General features: G+C 36.5%; 1 protein-coding gene across 1 annotated transcript; it reads right to left on the bottom strand.

Annotated features, from left to right (window-relative positions):
• Positions 1-662: 662 nt before the first annotated feature.
• On the bottom strand, positions 663-13,435 carry LOC127426994 (26S proteasome non-ATPase regulatory subunit 11B). Its single transcript, XM_051674270.1, has 13 exons — positions 13,321-13,435; positions 7,954-8,055; positions 7,670-7,866; positions 6,742-6,799; positions 6,463-6,657; positions 6,239-6,383; positions 5,860-5,920; positions 5,662-5,724; positions 5,410-5,535; positions 5,081-5,116; positions 3,118-3,169; positions 2,670-2,812; positions 663-2,472 (listed from the first exon to the last, which is right to left on the bottom strand). The coding sequence occupies exons 1-12, from the start codon at positions 13,409-13,411 to the stop codon at positions 2,670-2,672; spliced, it is 1,269 nt and encodes a 422-aa protein (XP_051530230.1). The 5' UTR covers positions 13,412-13,435; the 3' UTR covers positions 663-2,472.
• Positions 13,436-17,201: the final 3,766 nt, after the last annotated feature.

The raw sequence follows: 17,201 nt of genomic DNA, 5'->3' as shown, positions 1-17,201 counted from the left end.
TTTTTTTAATCTTGACGCTACCCTGTAAATGTGGAGTAAAATAATTCAAAAATAATTTAAGGGATTTAACAAATCCATATTCGACGCCTTCTAAAGAGGCAAACAACTTGATTAAAACAAGTTTAATCCTTTCAAAATTAAAGTTTACCACCCACCATAATTCACACATTGTTTTCTGACTGTAGGTGTAAAAATAGATAAATTCAGAAATGCATCAAAGGAAACTGTAATATGTACAGCCATTAGTTACTGTAACTAGTTAATATACAGCTATATATATATATATATTTTTTTTTAATTAATAATGGCTTTTTTATTATTGACTCATCTGCCACACTGCCTTCTGCTTGACTATTATTTACAAAAAAAAAAAGAGCACAGGTTGAGTTCTCAGAACTGTGAGAGGGACTTATTACATTAGATTGCATATCTTGTTACGTGTCATTTTCTTTATATAAAGAAAAAAGTCTTTATAACAAGATATGCATTAACTTTTTATCTGAACTTTAAAAAAAAAAGTTAGTTACTCAACTGTCTAAACAGTGGAAAAGATTTATTTTAACCCATCTGAAAACTAGATAAATTATGTGGTGGTTGATTTTTCTACATAAACCAGTTGTACATTTTATATTTTTTCAACTACAACAAACACAATATTTTTGTTTTGGAATTTTTTTTATCAGTGAGTGTGGTTATACATTGGAGTAAGGATCGCAAATCAGAATATTAATCAGGAAAGAAATGCACCATGCTATCTAGATATGCATTTTAAAAAAAAAAAAGACTTTCAGTTCTGTGATGAATTGTTAGTACTCCTTTTCAACTCTGACCATCATGGTTTTTAAGGCTCTGACTGAGATGTCAATGAGATGTTTAGTTCTCATGAACATTGCTGTCTTACTGTAGTTGATTTGAGACTGCCCAAAAATATTCATGCGTCTTTTCACAAGAAAGCACACAAAAGAGCAAACTTTAACTGGGTACCACATAAAGGTAAAATGCCCTGTATTAGGTTCATCATTTTAAAACAAGGGTTGATAAATATAAGTTCTCTCAAAGACAATATATGGAGAGGGAAAAAAATAATTTTGAACAACCGAATTCATAAAAAAAAAAAAAAAAAAAAAAAAAAGTCCTCAGAGTGAAACCTGCAAGATCCCAACACTTTTGAATTTGAGCTTTGGGTAGAGGAACATTGGTGGGTATTCACTTTTTGATGTTAGGCACAAAACCATTACTTTTCAAAGTATTTAATCTCCCACTAAATTCTTGATTAATGCTATACTGCCACTTCATAAACACATGCAGAAAATTCTCAAATCAACACTGGGGTTCAAGAATTCAAACACCATTTTCCCACCTCAATTAATTTTTTGAATACTTATAATTGCACACTAAACAGAATAAATGAAAGGACATAAATTAACTTTGCAAAGGACAACTGAATGTATACATGTTTAGGAAAGCAATGAGATTTAAAAAAACAAAAAAAAAAACCATTGGATTTAAAATTTCTACAAAAATACAATGTTGAGGGTATTGAACGTATACAGTACGATGTTGTATTGCTGGCAAACTAGAAATAGCATTTACGTTGAGATACTGATCTGACAAGCATCAGAAAAACAATGAACAAGAAAAATTATGAAAAAAAAAGAATAAACTTTAGTGCAGACAAAAATGTGTTTTGGGAAAGCTGTATTTTTCCCAAAGAGGACTAAAACCTTTGTGGGATTGGGGCCTTTTATTATAACCACCCTACTTGGCAAACAGTAAACTGTATATAAAAAACTGTAAAGACAGTGTACTGCAAAAGTAAACAGCAAACAATACTTATGATCAAATGAACTTCTAATGCGTGATAATATGATTGGCAACTGTTTATTATAGAGCCTTCCACAAATCCTATCAAACTCCATTACTGCCGAGAACCACTGAACCTCTGTCATCCACAGTAATCAGATTTACTTGCATCCATAAAATCAGAAAAGGGGAATAAAAGATATGTGCTACTGCAAACAACCGATGAACCGCAGATAACTGAAACCCAAGAGTCTGTATCACAAAGTTGCTGTAATTAAAAAACTTTAAATGTAGAAGAGCTATACATTTCTATATGACATTTTAGGATTGTATTGTAGTTGTACAACATTCCCTGATGGCCTGTCTTGGCCTGTTGAGAGATACAGAGGAGAAAAAATTCAGATCATAAAGATGATATTGTCCATTTGAAAGAAAAGAGACGTTAAAAACTCTCAAGTTGGGAACAAGTAGATCCTGTTGCATTTTGTGAGTCTTGCTCAATGTTGTCCCTTTTTGCTGTGAGAAAAAAAAAAAAAAGTTCCACATGTTGACCATACATACACACACACACACACACACACACACACACACACACACACACACACACACACACAGGCAAACTCACACACATACGACCATTTCACACAGCAGCAGCTTCTGACATTTATTCTGTGGGAGAAAAAAACAAAACAGTAAACACACATTAGAAAAAGGTTTATGAAGTATCTTAGACACACATTTATCACATTTTCAGAAACAGACATGGGCTTAAGATGCTTAAAGGACAAACTTTTAAATTCATACAGACTTTAAAAAAAACATTGTCAATGTGTGCATTAATCACTGCATGGTTTACAGTGTCTCACCTATGTTAATTTCTTAGCCTTGTTGTACAAAGAATCCACAACTTTGCTCATGTTCTGTATGGTTTCAAGGGCTGCATCATATGTCTTGTCCACAGGGGGCTCTTCAAATATGATCAGCACTCCTTCACCTTGGTCAAGAATACCTACAATAGTAGACACAAAAATCAGACAAACAAATACCACATTTTTGGAGTGGCTTTAACTTCTTTTATTATATTAGTTAAGTGGTGAAGAAAGACTTTATGGGGAGAGAGATTTACTTTTCTCTTGGTCTTTTAGCTACATTTTTTATTATAAGTCTTAAAAAAAAAAACTATTACAAGCATCTTTAAATTTAAATAACGAGGTCAACGCTGTGTTGTGTCACAGTTACAACTGTAATGCTCAACAAAAAAAAGATTAAACTAATATTTTACTTGAATATAAAATAATTACAAATTAGACTTACCATGAAACTTTTTGTCCAGGATCATTTGTGACAGTTTCCTCTCAACATCATCCTGTGGGCCACAATCAATGCCAGACAGAGCTTTTTATATCTAGTGCTCTGGTATGAATCTTCATATATCCATTGAAAACATTTAGGAAATTTATAACATTCAACTTATAACATTTCATATCTTATAATTTTGGTTTATGGTGGTCACACTGCGAGCTGCAATATACATTAAGCTACAAACAAATAGGATGTTATTCATTTAAATTCACTGTACCAAACTATTTATTATAGTTCAATAATTTCACATACAAGCAGTTTTATAATGCCTTTTTATTCTTAGTAAACAACTTGTTAATCATATCAAACTGATTTATTTTAGTTGATGCAAACCAGTGATAAAGAAATGGTTATGAGAACATTAAGGCATAAATTCATAATTACATAAAGAAATGATATTTGCATTCATTTATGTAATGAACTGGATATTAAATGTATTTCTTATGGTTTTATTACAACATTTATTAAGCATTAATTGCCTTAAGTGTTCCTAAAACTGTAAAACACATTAAGTATAAAGGTATATCCATTTCCTTGTATGTATGATTCCTAGTATTAATTAGGCACGATTAACAAGATGTTTGCCAAGGATGAAAAACCATTATCAACCCGCTTATATATAGGGCCCTATTTTAAGAGCGCTAGAGTCAAACGCAGCGCTATGCCATAAGTCATAAGCACAAAGTCAGTGGGCATGGCCATGAACTTTTGGTATTTTCGTGCAAGCATGCGCTAAGTCTAGGCGCAAGCAGGTTTGGCCAAATCGCCCACGCAACGCTCAAATGGGCTGGATTATGTACAACTGGATTCTGAGGTACTTCTTGGGGATTTCCACTGTCTGCATCCTATTATAGCCCATACCCTGTCAAGCACCAGTGATATAAACAAAAACAGCACATTCATAAGAAGTTGGTAGTGTAAATGGACTGTATGCAATGAAATAGAAGAATAGAAAATGTGCATTAACTGCATCCTTGATGAATGCCAGGGATATTTCTATGACAGTGAAACACTCCTTTTATACACGAAAATATAAATCAAAATAACGAAGTGGAACAAAAATCATACCCAATCCAAACATTTTAGTCTCTCCTTCCACTGGCCCCTTTTGCAGGGACAATCTCAACAATAGGTGGAAAATTACTAGTAGGCTACAAATTAAATCATAAATACAATTGTAAATAGACAATAATAATAATACATACATAAACAATAAAAGTAATAAAAGTAACTGAAAAAATAAACCATTGCCTCAAGGAAGTTTAATAAAAATCTCAAGCGATTACCCCTGAAAAATTGCGATTGTCAGGGACATTATTTGATGTTCTGTGCTTTCAGAATTTGGACATTAACTTTATTACCACCTGTTGGTGGAATCTCCAAAATGCAAATGCAGGAACTGAATTTGAACTTTGCACTCAGTTAAGAGGTGGCATTAAAACGTCTTAGCGCAACGACCTATTTCTCAGGAAAATAGCTAATTGTGTTTTGCGGCACTTCATTTACATACAATACACCCACAGTTTGCACGCCTACACCCACAATAGCGCAAACGCTCCCACCCACGGCAATTTGTGCTGGCACGAAAATTGCACTTAGAATTAGCGTTCTCACAAAGACTGGATAAGATGCTGCCCATGGTCGTAGCGCTTTGCACACTCATGAAAATAGAGTTCAGAAACTTATAAAACAAACAACAATAAATTGTTTGCCACAGTGAATATAAACTAATAACATGATATCTGTATGTAGCTTATTAATAATATAGGAAAAATAATTGCTAAATTATCAATTAACTATAAACTAATGCTTTACATAGTTTGTTACAAATATGGTGTGGTTAAAAATACCCTATAGTTATTAAGTGTTACCATTTATTTAACTGACACTATCATTAGAAAAGAACAGCTCATACCTTTGAGAGTTTGATGAGACCTGCTATATGTGTTATCTAGAAAAGGAGAGAAAAGATAAGAGACATAAGAAATTGGTTCAACAATTAAGTTCTTTTTCTCAAGAGTTATGTGGACTCCTTGTAGTATGAACATAAATGGCAACGCTTGTCCAGTTGCATACAGAAGCACTTCTATTATGATGGGAATAAAAGAATACAAGTGAAAGTCCATTTGAAATGTCTGAGGCAATACTGCAACGCCAGCACAGATAAAGTGTTTAAAAACAGACAAAACACACACACACACACACACACACACACACACACACACACACACACACACACACTACCTGTACTCTCGAGAAAGGCTCAATGACCCGGATGAGGTTCTGTTCCAGCAAATTGTCATAAAGTTTGGCCAAGTGCGTGTTGATGATGGGGTCATCCCTCAGTTCTTTTGTGTACTCTGTCAAGGCCTTCATGTGTATAAAAAAAAAAAAAAAAAAAAAAAAAAAGCAAGCACACACAAAGTTGAGCATGGCACCAGGAACATCCATGTATATCTTCAATTGCCATCAATAAAAAAAATAAAAAAATATCACCTTCTCAAAATCTGCTAATGATCGGTTCTTGCTGGCTTGTGCTATACATCTCAGTGCATCGGTCTAATGGAGGAAACAGTACAAGGCACAACTATAAGAGAGCACTTCATAGACAAAAATGCACACATTTTAATTGATTATTACGCATACATAGAGTTTTAAAAGAGAGGGGTAATTTTTTTAAATCAGAGTTCTTACCTGTCTTCCTGCATATCGTAGAGCCAGTTTACCACTGGTCAAGGACTGTACCTCCTCTGGCCTGGAAGACAAAGTATAGCAAAATGTCAGTAATTAGCAGGACAAACATCAATAAAATACTAATAGATCAATACTTTTTCTATTTCCTTATTTTTATTAATACATACTACTTTTTGTAGTCTAAGCTACGCACGAGTCATTAAGTTTGGGCAATGCATTATGGAGATTCATTTTACTGAAAAGAAATGAAAGCCTAAGTATAACTCAGTAAGGCAATGTTACATAATAGAGCTTGCCACCACCATTTACAACAAGCGTTTTATTATCATGTGGCTTCCCACACAGCAACAGGGATAAACTGCAAGCACTTCTCACTTACAAGCTGAGCATGATCTTGCAGAGGAGCATGTATTTGAGTGCAGTGACAGCCCTGGGGCTGTCAATGGAGTCGTAGCCCTCAAAAGCCTCGAAGTAGTAAGAATAGGCTGTTTTAAAATCTTTTTCCTCAGCAGCATGGATAATACCTGTAGTGAAAACGTGCAATGGTCACACATCACGCTTTCAATCTCATAAAATAACTTGAAGATCAATAAACAGACTTGCCTGACTGCATATCAAGTGCTGCCTGGAGTTTTGGGGGACAGTAAATGGCGTTGGCGGTAGTCCTGGCTGAGGTAAGGGCAGCCCTGGCTTTTGGAAGGTTGCTGAGGGCATGGTAGGTTTTACTCTCCAGCAGCTGAACCTCCACTAGCAGAGCTTTATCATCCATCTTCTTTAGCTCTTGCAGCAACTGTGTGCCTGAGGAGACAGAATATAGCTTGTTATCCTAAAGTCCAAGACAATAAGTCAGATATAAACATTTGATTTATACAATCTTTTTACCAAGCTGTAGGGCTTCCTGGTATCTCTTGGTGTCGAAATAGAGTGAAATAAGTCGAGCCTGAAGAAAAAAATCAAAGCATAATGAGAAAAGGAACAATTATATTTTATTATATTGTTATAAACTGCGAGGAATCATAAAAAAAAAAAATCTATTAAACAGACACAAGTAAAGCAAATAAACCATTCACACATGGTTAAAGGTAAAATTATGCAACACTTACTTACATTTAAGGGGCTTTCCAATATTTAAGATGTATTATTCGGCACAATGCAAAGTCATGGTAAATTCACTCAAACACTTCAGTGTACGGAGGGTGGTATGACCAAAAGCTTATATTATAGTGTGCGTAATTTGATATGACATTAAATGTATACATCACAATATTTATTTTTGCTGGATATTCTAAAACTAAATAATTCCCATTAAAATCAGCAAAACTGTAAACACTGGAAGCATCTGTCAGCAAATGTTTGCGGAGAAGGCTATAGCTTTCTGTTTGCTGTTAAAACATAAACATTTTTCTGGTTGACACATTTCTATTATTGCACAGTATATACCGTCATACAGTCCAGAACTCTTAAAGTAGCTTAGTGCTTTTATAAAACAGTAGCAACAGCAGTTTGATAGACACCAATGTTCAATCAATAATAAATAATCTCAAAATTCAAGCTCAAACAATTCTGCCAAATTATACAGTTCATAAGCAGAACTATGAACTGTGTACTGTTTTAATGATTTCTTGTATCATATCGCATTAATACAGAATTCAACTAGTGTGCGGTCACTGGTTGGTGTCTGAACGTGACTTTTCCCAATCAGATTTCAGAGCTGGAACAATCCGTTTTATAAAAAGCATTGGTCCATGTAATAGCTCTGATTGTACGGACAGTTCAAGGCCGATGCTAAACCATTTTTCTTCATGGTTACCTCTAGGGCCTGCCTGAGGAAGGTTCTCTTCTCAGCTTTAGCCCATTCAATGCATTCCAGACACAGCTCGACCTCCTGGCCTGTGGCTGCCTCCATGTCCAAGAACAGATCCAGGAGCGAGCGCACCAACCGTGCTGCCTTTGCCTTGCTTATGGAGATCAGGAACGGCCTCACAAACTTCAGCAGGCCTCCAAGCTCTTAAATAACATGAGAATGATAATGTCACAAAAAGGTAAAACATTCCAATAGACGACAGAGCTTCCTCACTGGATAATGATTCCCACCTGCAGCTTGTCCCGTTTTAGCCAGGAGAGAGCCCAACTCCAGGATGCTCTGCTCCTTGACACGTACCGCTTCTTCATCATCCTCCTGAACATCTCGTCTCACTTAAAAAGTCAAAATGAGAACACAGAGTTAGGCAGTAACTAAGATCAGGGATTTTCCTGCATTGAATATTTTTTGGTGGCCGCAGAAGCACATTTTGGGCCACCAAAGCAAATTCAACGATATTCATCTTGCATTCGATGCTGCATAAGTGCTATAGGTTTCCAAAGCGCACATCTGCGTGGCACGATTGAAGACTAGTTTTGTGTTGTGTGAGCCTTCGCAGAATCCCTCCAATTATCTGCTCTGTAGTACCTCTGGAGGAAGGTGCACAGGTGTCAACAAGGCTTCCCTCGATATGTATGCTACAGAGACAGAACAGCACAGAGCGGATCACTTGCACGACTCAATTTGGGCTTTACTTGAGATCGCTGCGCAGACCACAAAACTTCTGTGACCCATTTGAATTCTACGAAGATGTTTTTACTTTACAGCGCTACAGAGGAAGTCAAACCTATCAAACGGCTAGACAACCATGACATTCTAACCACCGCTGACAAAGAAAAAAAAAAGCTACAACAATGTGCCACGCACCAACATAAATAACAAGGGTTTTTGAACTACACTTCATCACCCTTACTAAATTTTCACAGTAAACTCTTACAGAAATTGCGTAATAAATGATACAGCGAGACGCAAATTTGAGACTTTAATTTTATTACCAGTGGTTATGACACTGCATTGTACAATGGAAGTATGGTAAACATAAGGGCAAGTAGAATGTAGAATAAAGAGCTTTAAAGTTGAATTCAAAATGCTCCAGATGCTTAGATCAAACATTACTTGTTCATCCAAACATGTAAACATATTCTGTAATAGGGGTGCACCAATAGGTCTGCCACTCTTCATCTTAAATCTGTGATCACAATCGAACCCAGAATTACATGCGTATAACTTGTCAGGTGCCCATTTTCTTGAGACATTACTGTTGTAGGCAGGGCCGTAGCAAGGTAATCTGGGCCCCCTGAATGTCTACTCTGGGCCCCTTTCCTATTAAAAACATACAGTTTAGAATTTGTTATGGGGCCACCTTGACCGTTGGGCCTCTAGAATCGTTACTACCTTTCACCCCACTAGCTACGGCCCTGGTAGTAGAATAATTCTGACTCGCTGTACAGTTAGAGCACGGAGAGGACAAAGATATTACCACCATATAACTAATGAAACAATAAATAAACATGCAAATACAAATCTGAATATAAATGATGTAACATGAGTTGTGACAATCAGACAAATGATTTCTCACTGGAGCAGTTTTGGAGCTTGTAAAATGGATATATCCCTCTGTAACAGATAAACAGACGGGCATGGAGGAGGCGGGAACCGGCAGAACAGTCAATGAAATTTTAATGAGAAACTCAACTTAAAACAAACACAGACACATATGCAACGTGGCCGCGTGCATCTCTCCCTCTCCCGAACCGGCGTCTCTGGCTGCCCTTTATCTCGCTCTCCTGCTGACTTGTTGAGCTGATTCAGCGCCGGCCACGCCCTCCTCCTCGTTACACTCTCTTATTTTTGAACGTATCTCTGCTGTGTGATGCTCTCATGGTGTTTACTGGTTGCCACTGCACCACAATGATCTTTGATAGAGACAACAGAACTATTCATGACTGTTTTCAATTTAAACAAATCGGCCAATAACTGTATTTTTTATTTTTATTTTATTTTTTTGGGGGGGGGATTTTTCTCCTTTTCTCCCAATTTGGAATGCCCAATTCCCAATGCGCTCTAAGTCCTCATGGTCGCATAGTGATTCGCCTCAGTCCGGGTGGCGGAGGACGAATCCCAGTTGCCTCCGAGTCTGAGACAGTCAACCCGCGCATCTTATCACGTGACTTGTTGAGCGCGTTGCCACGGAGACATAGCACGTGTGGAGGCTTCACGCCATCCACCGCGGCAACCACGTTCAATTCACCATGCACCCCACCGAGAACAAACCACATTATAGCGACCACGAGGAGGTTACCCCATGTGACTCTACCCTCCCTAGCAACCGGGCCAATTTGGTTGCTTAGGAGACCTGGCTGGAGTCACTCAGCATGCCCTGGGATTCGAACTAGCGAACTCCAGGGGTAGTAGCCAGCGTATTTTACCACTGAGCTACCCAGGCCCCGGCCAATCACTGTATTAAAATAATAGTGATCGGTAGCGCCCTCAAATTATGTGATCGGTGTACCACTAATATGTATCTATAAATAATTTTTTTAATACATTAACTGCAACTATGCAATAAACCAACTTAACACGTGTAGATGACAGTGTACGTCAGCCACTACCGAAGACTATTTTTGACTCAGGAAAAGCCCTGTATGACCAACCATCCATGGATTAATGAGAGCTGACCTAAAGGTTAAAGAAAGTCACTGTAAGTCATCGATGTTGATTTTAAAAAAAAAAAAAGAAATAGGAAAAAAGTTTGCATACCCTGGCAGAAATTGTGAAATTTTGGCATTGATTTTGAAAATATGACTGATCATGCAAAAATTATTTAAGTATAGTGATCATATGAAGCCATTTATTATCACATAGTTGTTTGGCTCCTTTATATATTATAATGGTAACAGAAATCACCCAAATGGCCCTGATCAAAAGTTTACATACCCTTGAATGTTTGGCCTTGATACAGACACATAAGGTGACACACACAGGTTTAAAATGACAATTAAAGGTTAATTTCCCACACCTGTGGCTTTTAAAATTGTAATTAGTGTCTGTGTATAAATAGTCAATGAGTTTGTTAGCTCTCACGTGGATGCACTGAGCAGGCTAGATACCGAGCAGAAAAGAACTGTCAAAAGACCTGCGTAACAAGGTAATGGAACTTTACAAAGATGGAAAATGCTATAAAAAGATATCCAAAGCCTTGAAAATGCCAGTCAGTACTGTTCAATCACTTATTAAGAAGTGGAAAATTCAGGGATCTCTTGATACCAAGCCAAGGTCAGGTAGACCAAGAAAGATTTCAGCCATAACTGCCAGAAGAATTGTTCAGGATACAAAGAAAAACCCACAGGTAACCTCAGGAGAAATACAGGCTGCTCTGGAAAAAGACGGTGTGGTTGTTTCAAGGAGCAGAATACGACAATACTTGAACAAAAATGAGCTGCATGGTCGAGTTGCCAGAAAGAAGCCTTTACTTCGCCAATGCCACAAAAAAGCCCGGTTACAATATGCCCAACAACACCTTGACACGCCTCACAGTTTCTGGCACACTGTAATTTGGAGTGACGTGAACAAAATAGAGCATTATGGTCACAACCATAAGCGCTATGTTTGGAGAGGGGTCAACAAGTATTGTGCTCCTTGAAACAACCACACCGTCTTTTTCCAGAGCAGCCTGTATTTTTCCTTTTTTTTTTTTTGCACGATCAGTCATTTTCAAAATCAATGCCAAAATTTCACAATTTCTGCCAGGGTACGCAAAATTTTGAGCACAACTGTATATACATCTATATACTGGATATATAAACTTTTTTTCTTGACTTACCAACAGAATAACAAATGCCAAACACAGTGAGTCATTTAATACCTAAACTAAGGTCATGGTAAAATGCCATTGAAAACTTTTGCAAACAACACTTCCTTGAAACATTTCTATATTAATGCAAAGTGGCAAACTAAATCCAATCATTTACAAAAATAATAATACTTTCAAGGCTAGAGTGACATACTGCACTTTCCGTTAGTTACTTGCACATTATATATTTAAGACTAGACATAAAGGAATGTTCTGGGTTCAATGCAAGTTAAGCTTAATTGACAGCATTTGTGGCATAATGTTGATTTCCACGTAAAAATGTTTGACTCGTTCCTCTTTTTCTGTTTTTAAAAAAAAACACAAATCGAGGCTACAGTGAGGCACTTACAATGGAAGTGAATGGGGACCAATTTTTTAACATTAAAATACTCAGTTTCAAAAGTATAGCAACACGACAAATAATATGCGTGTAAACATGATTTGTGAGATAAAATCGCTTACTAACCTGTTCTGTGTAAAGTAATAGCCAATTTTACAACTTCGTTTCCATGACAATGTCATATCAACAAACCATAAAACGACTGTAAAAATGACTATTTAAACAACTTTACAGCTCAAATAATACACAAGTTTAAAAAAAAAAACAATTAATGCAAATGCTTTTATAGAATTATTAGCTTCATATTTCTGTGTTTAATCCCTCCAAAAATTGGCCCCATTCACTTCCATTGTAGTGCCTCACTGTAACCTCGATTTTTTTTTTATTATTATTATTATTATTAAGGAGGAACAAGCAGAAATTAATTTTTGTGGTAATCAACATTATGCCACTTGTACTGAACCTGGAACATTCCTTTAAGGATCAAGTAACACTGCAACCAGATCCTTATGTCTAAATAATCAGAGTTGAAACTAATAAACAACCTGTCAGCATGATTCTCATGGATCAAAAATAAATAAATATATGAATAAAATATTTCAGAGGCTAATCAGGTTGATGCTATGATAGAAACTCAACAGGTCCTTAAGTCAACAAAGATTAACAGCTGGTCCACACAAGCTGTCATTAAAAGCATGGCTCACATGAGAGATCTAAGCGAAATTATCACTTTCCTATCAAACTACTTAAATTTAGACCACATGACCTGATTAGAGAGTATCAGTCTATATTTCTATACAATCCAAAGCAATAATATTTTTCGAAAGATATTTGTGCAGCAAAAAAAAAAATAAAAAAAACTTCTGCCAATGTCACGCCAGCCAAAGCAGGAATGTCAAAGCTTGTTTTGGGATGGTTGTGAAACATAAAACAAAAATTACTCAATTTTCCAAATAAAATGCCATTAGCCAAGTTATAATGGAAATGTAACTGAAATAACAGTTATTTGTGTGTTAAAAGTGGGCCTTGGCCTGGATGGGTGGCTAAAGCTAACTGTCCATACACACTGGCCATGTCACAAAACCAAGAGAGCAGCCTGCTAAGACAGTATTAATTGAATCATAGGCGCGTTCGAACGTTTGATTTGTCATTTCAAACATGCTTATGACACTCAAAAATGCTCTCTTGGTTCGAAGTTCGATGCTAAAGCTTTGACGCGCATCTGACACCTAAAAATGCTGTCTCGGTAGGCAGCTCATAAGATTTTGAGACGCACGCACAGTGCCGTGAGTCAGCACCGCGGCACCGGCTCACGGCTTCCCAGCTTTCTAACAATACTAAAACCCGTCAGAGCAGACATGCAGAGTAAGAAGTAAAGCTTTAGAAAAGGCTTTGAAGAGGTTTTACCTATTGAATGTAAAATGTCGATAGAAGCGTTTCTGTCTGTGCTGATGAGAGACTGAGCTCTCTGAAACTCCACCACTGCCGCAGCTGCCATCTTCCCTTTTCAAACATCTCATTGCCCACAAGCACTTGCGAACTCAACAGGAAGTGCGTAAAGACGTACGTACTTGCGTGCGGTGGCTGCATGGGTTTTGTAGTCTTTATTCACAATTTATTTTCTTTTTTATCTAAGTAAGGAAAGTGGACTAAATTCCAGAATTTAAATGGATAGTTCACCCAAAAATGAAAAGTCTGTCATAATTTACTCACCCTCCTGTTGTTCCAACCCCAAATGACTTAAATTATGGTCTGTTCCATACACAAAGCTATCATATGGCTTTGGAAGACATGGAATAAAGTGCATGAGTGAATACTCCATGAGTATGGAGTACTTTAATGATAAGATTTGTTTCTCTCTCTTTTTTCCCTTTTTGTCCTTTTTGGAGCTTGGCAGCCCCTGATCCCCATCGACTTCTATTGTATGGAAAAGAGCATCTAAGACATTCTACTAAATATCTCCTTCTGTGTTCCCACAGACAATAACAATAATGATAATAATATTGTCATTATATTTCAGCATTACATTCATTGTATTTTATTTGAGAATCAGAACATACATTTATTTAGCACCTTGGTTCCCATGCTGTGTATAGAGAATGAATTTGTAAAGAATTTGTCTTTTATGGCCAGAAGGTGGTGATGGAGATACCGATGCTGAAAACCTCCGTAAACATTCTGCTGTCATAAATGCGGTCGCCTGTAGAGAGTAGGCCCATGGTTGTCCTTCAACCCCATGTCATTGTCTCAGAGTGACTCATCATGTTTATCATCAGTTCTTGGGAATGTTTAGATATGCAAACCAGGGAAGAGTTATTCTCCAAGTCCATGAAGCACTCAGAGTGACTTAGAGTAACCAACATATCCTAATTTTTTCTATTCACAGGTGAAACTTATTCCCCACAGCTGATCCTAAACATATATCAAGATTTAATATACAGAATGATTCTTTTGAATTTCTCGAGTAATTTTGTATACAGTTAATGATATAGCTGTGGTGTTAAAGATATAACAACTGGACCATTATTCAAGGTTGGGCAGAGGAAGGTCCTTTTAGGACTACAGATTGAATTCTTAATTCCCTCCTGTTTAGTTTTGCTCATAGTTATGCAGTTCTCATTCTCACAAATACAAATAACTAAGAGTTACAACAAAAAATAACAGCAGTGGACATAAAATTGTCAAACAGTAAAGCTATATACAGTGATTTGCATAATTTATTCATACCACAAAGCATTGTTGGTTACTTGAGTGCTGCTACTTAGGCTTTAACAGTATTATTAGACACAGATCACACACATTGCTGAATAATGCTCATGCCTGACAGAAACACAGAAATAAGTTATGAAAAACAATACTTTGTTGCTATTTCTGTCTTTGTGGCTGACTTTGTGTAAAGGATAGCAGAAACAGCGCTTGTCAAATCATTAGGGCTTTTTACGTTTTTGTCAAGAATAATCTGTGGAAGAAGTTCAGACACTGACGAACTCACACAGAGTGAAAATATAAGCAATTAATCTGAAAAAATAACCAAACTATACTATAAAGATCGGCTCTTTAAGAGGTATGTTTATACTTTATATATATTTATATTTGTTTATTTCTTTAATATATTCTTCGAGGTGTTGCGTTTATAAGTAGGCTACAGTAATTTTATTTTAAATTTAGACTTGCAGGGCACCTAAAATACACACTTTCCCCTCATACATTTAATGTACATTTTAACCTAACATTTTCATGTTGGGAAAACATATTGGACATGTTATTTGTCATCTACCAAGCTATTACTCATTTTGTCAGTGGTTTCTCTTAAATCTACACTGTTAAAAATGTTCTCGTAAAACAAACAGTAGAGAACTGGCAGTAGGGTTGCCAGCATGTTACTGTAAAATTAATGGTGTCTTGCTGTTGCTGAAATTAACAGCTAGATACTGTTTTTACAGCTACAGTATACAACTGTAATTTAGCAGCATATAGCTGTCAAATTACATACTATCTACTGTTGTTGAAATTAACAGCTATGTTCCCAGCATGCACTGCGGCATTAAGAAATTACTTAGATTTTTTTACAACTTACTGGGTTATTTTACATTTATGCATTTGGCAGATGCTTTTATCCAAAGCAACATACAGTACCCTGATTACAGGGACAATCCCCCTGGAGCAACCTGGAATTAAGTGCTTTGATCAAGGACACAATGGTGGTGGCTGTGGGGATTGAACCAACAACCTTCCACTTACCAGTTCAGTGCTTTAGTCCACTACACCACCACCTCCAACAATGGCACCATTGTTGTGTTTTGTATGTCGAGAGTTGATATCTGTGTGTCTTGATAAAAACTTCAGTTATGTGCTTTAAGTTCATCAAAGACATCAAACATTAATTTTGCTGAAATATAATTTACTGTTTTTGCTTTTATGTGTAATGCATCACTATTGCCACACACAGTGCCATTTGCAAGGTAGGTTCAGATATTCAGTCTGACCTTAGGTTTTGTCTTCCAAGTAGCACAGTGCAACAACTTGTGTTTTACTTAAACATAAATTGATTGGCTGGAAGAACATAATATAATAATAATAAAGGTCCAAGGTGCCAGCTCAAGAGAACACTAATCACCATAATGGTGACTTCAAACAAAACACAACTATTGATAACAAAACAACAACACTAATTAAAATAATACTTCTATTAAGTCTGAATAAAAACTTTTGTACATGTTTTTCTTTTTTTTTTTTTTTTTTTTTTTTTTTTTTTTACAATTTTTGTAGCCCCAATGCATTGCCAAAGCATACATACTTATTCAAGCACAAAGGCTTATGGGTATGTCACCATTATAACCCACAATGCACCCATTGTTTTTTATTTATTTTTTTATAAAAAATACACTGTTCAATCCTGGCAAAATTGTATGTTTAAGATGTACATTGCTTCAAAGGTTGATTTTTTTTGTTTGTTTGTTTGTTTGTTTGTTTGACTTCTCATTAGACAGAGAAGTGAAGGCTGATGTGAGATGATAAAGAACAGAGGAGTTGGTCAGAAACATCATGAACACTAACCATGTCATGTGATGTGATGTGAGGTGAGGTGGGGTGAGGTGAGGTGGGGTGAGGTGAGGTGAGGTGAGGTGGGGTGAGGTGAGGTGAGGTGAGGTGAGGTGGGGTGGGGTGGGGTGGGGTGGGGGTTAAAATATAAGTTTCAAAATGTCACTACAGCTTTCACCAAGATGATATCATGATTTTAAATGTTCATTTGTCCCTAATGCCTTGCATAGAACAGCTATTTACCGTAAAACTAGTCACTTCACAGTGAGCCTGCTCTTGATCTCCCAGAATGCAACATTTTTAACAGCAAACTAATGTATTTAAGAATCACAGTAGATTGCTGTAGGAATTTGGCCGTAAATTTACAGTATTTTTTTACAGTGTACCCATAAAGTTTACATTGGTTCTATGGATGTTTTAAAGTTATGACAGTTTTCACACTGGGGCCCATTTTCATAGGACCCCACAACCCCACGGGTTGGCCCTGAACAGTCACATTACTCCTCTTTGCAGCCTGCGCTTCACCAGAATGTCGATTTGTCACACCAGCGCTGATTCAGCGCAACAAATGGTGAAACAGAACGCAGGTGTCTCGAGATGTGTAGCCTATATAAATATTAAAATTATTTTTAAGTTGACAGTGTCTTTGATTGTACTGAATTTAATTACTTTGTATTTATTTATTAATTAATTATAAATATTATGTTACTTGGGGTGCTTCATACATTATTAATGATAATGTCTGT

This window comes from Myxocyprinus asiaticus, chromosome 36 (genome assembly GCF_019703515.2).
Source record: "Myxocyprinus asiaticus isolate MX2 ecotype Aquarium Trade chromosome 36, UBuf_Myxa_2, whole genome shotgun sequence".
Classification (NCBI taxonomy): domain Eukaryota; kingdom Metazoa; phylum Chordata; class Actinopteri; order Cypriniformes; family Catostomidae; genus Myxocyprinus; species Myxocyprinus asiaticus.
Note: the sequence above shows the minus strand (reverse complement) of the source record. Positions and strands in the feature narration are given on the sequence as shown.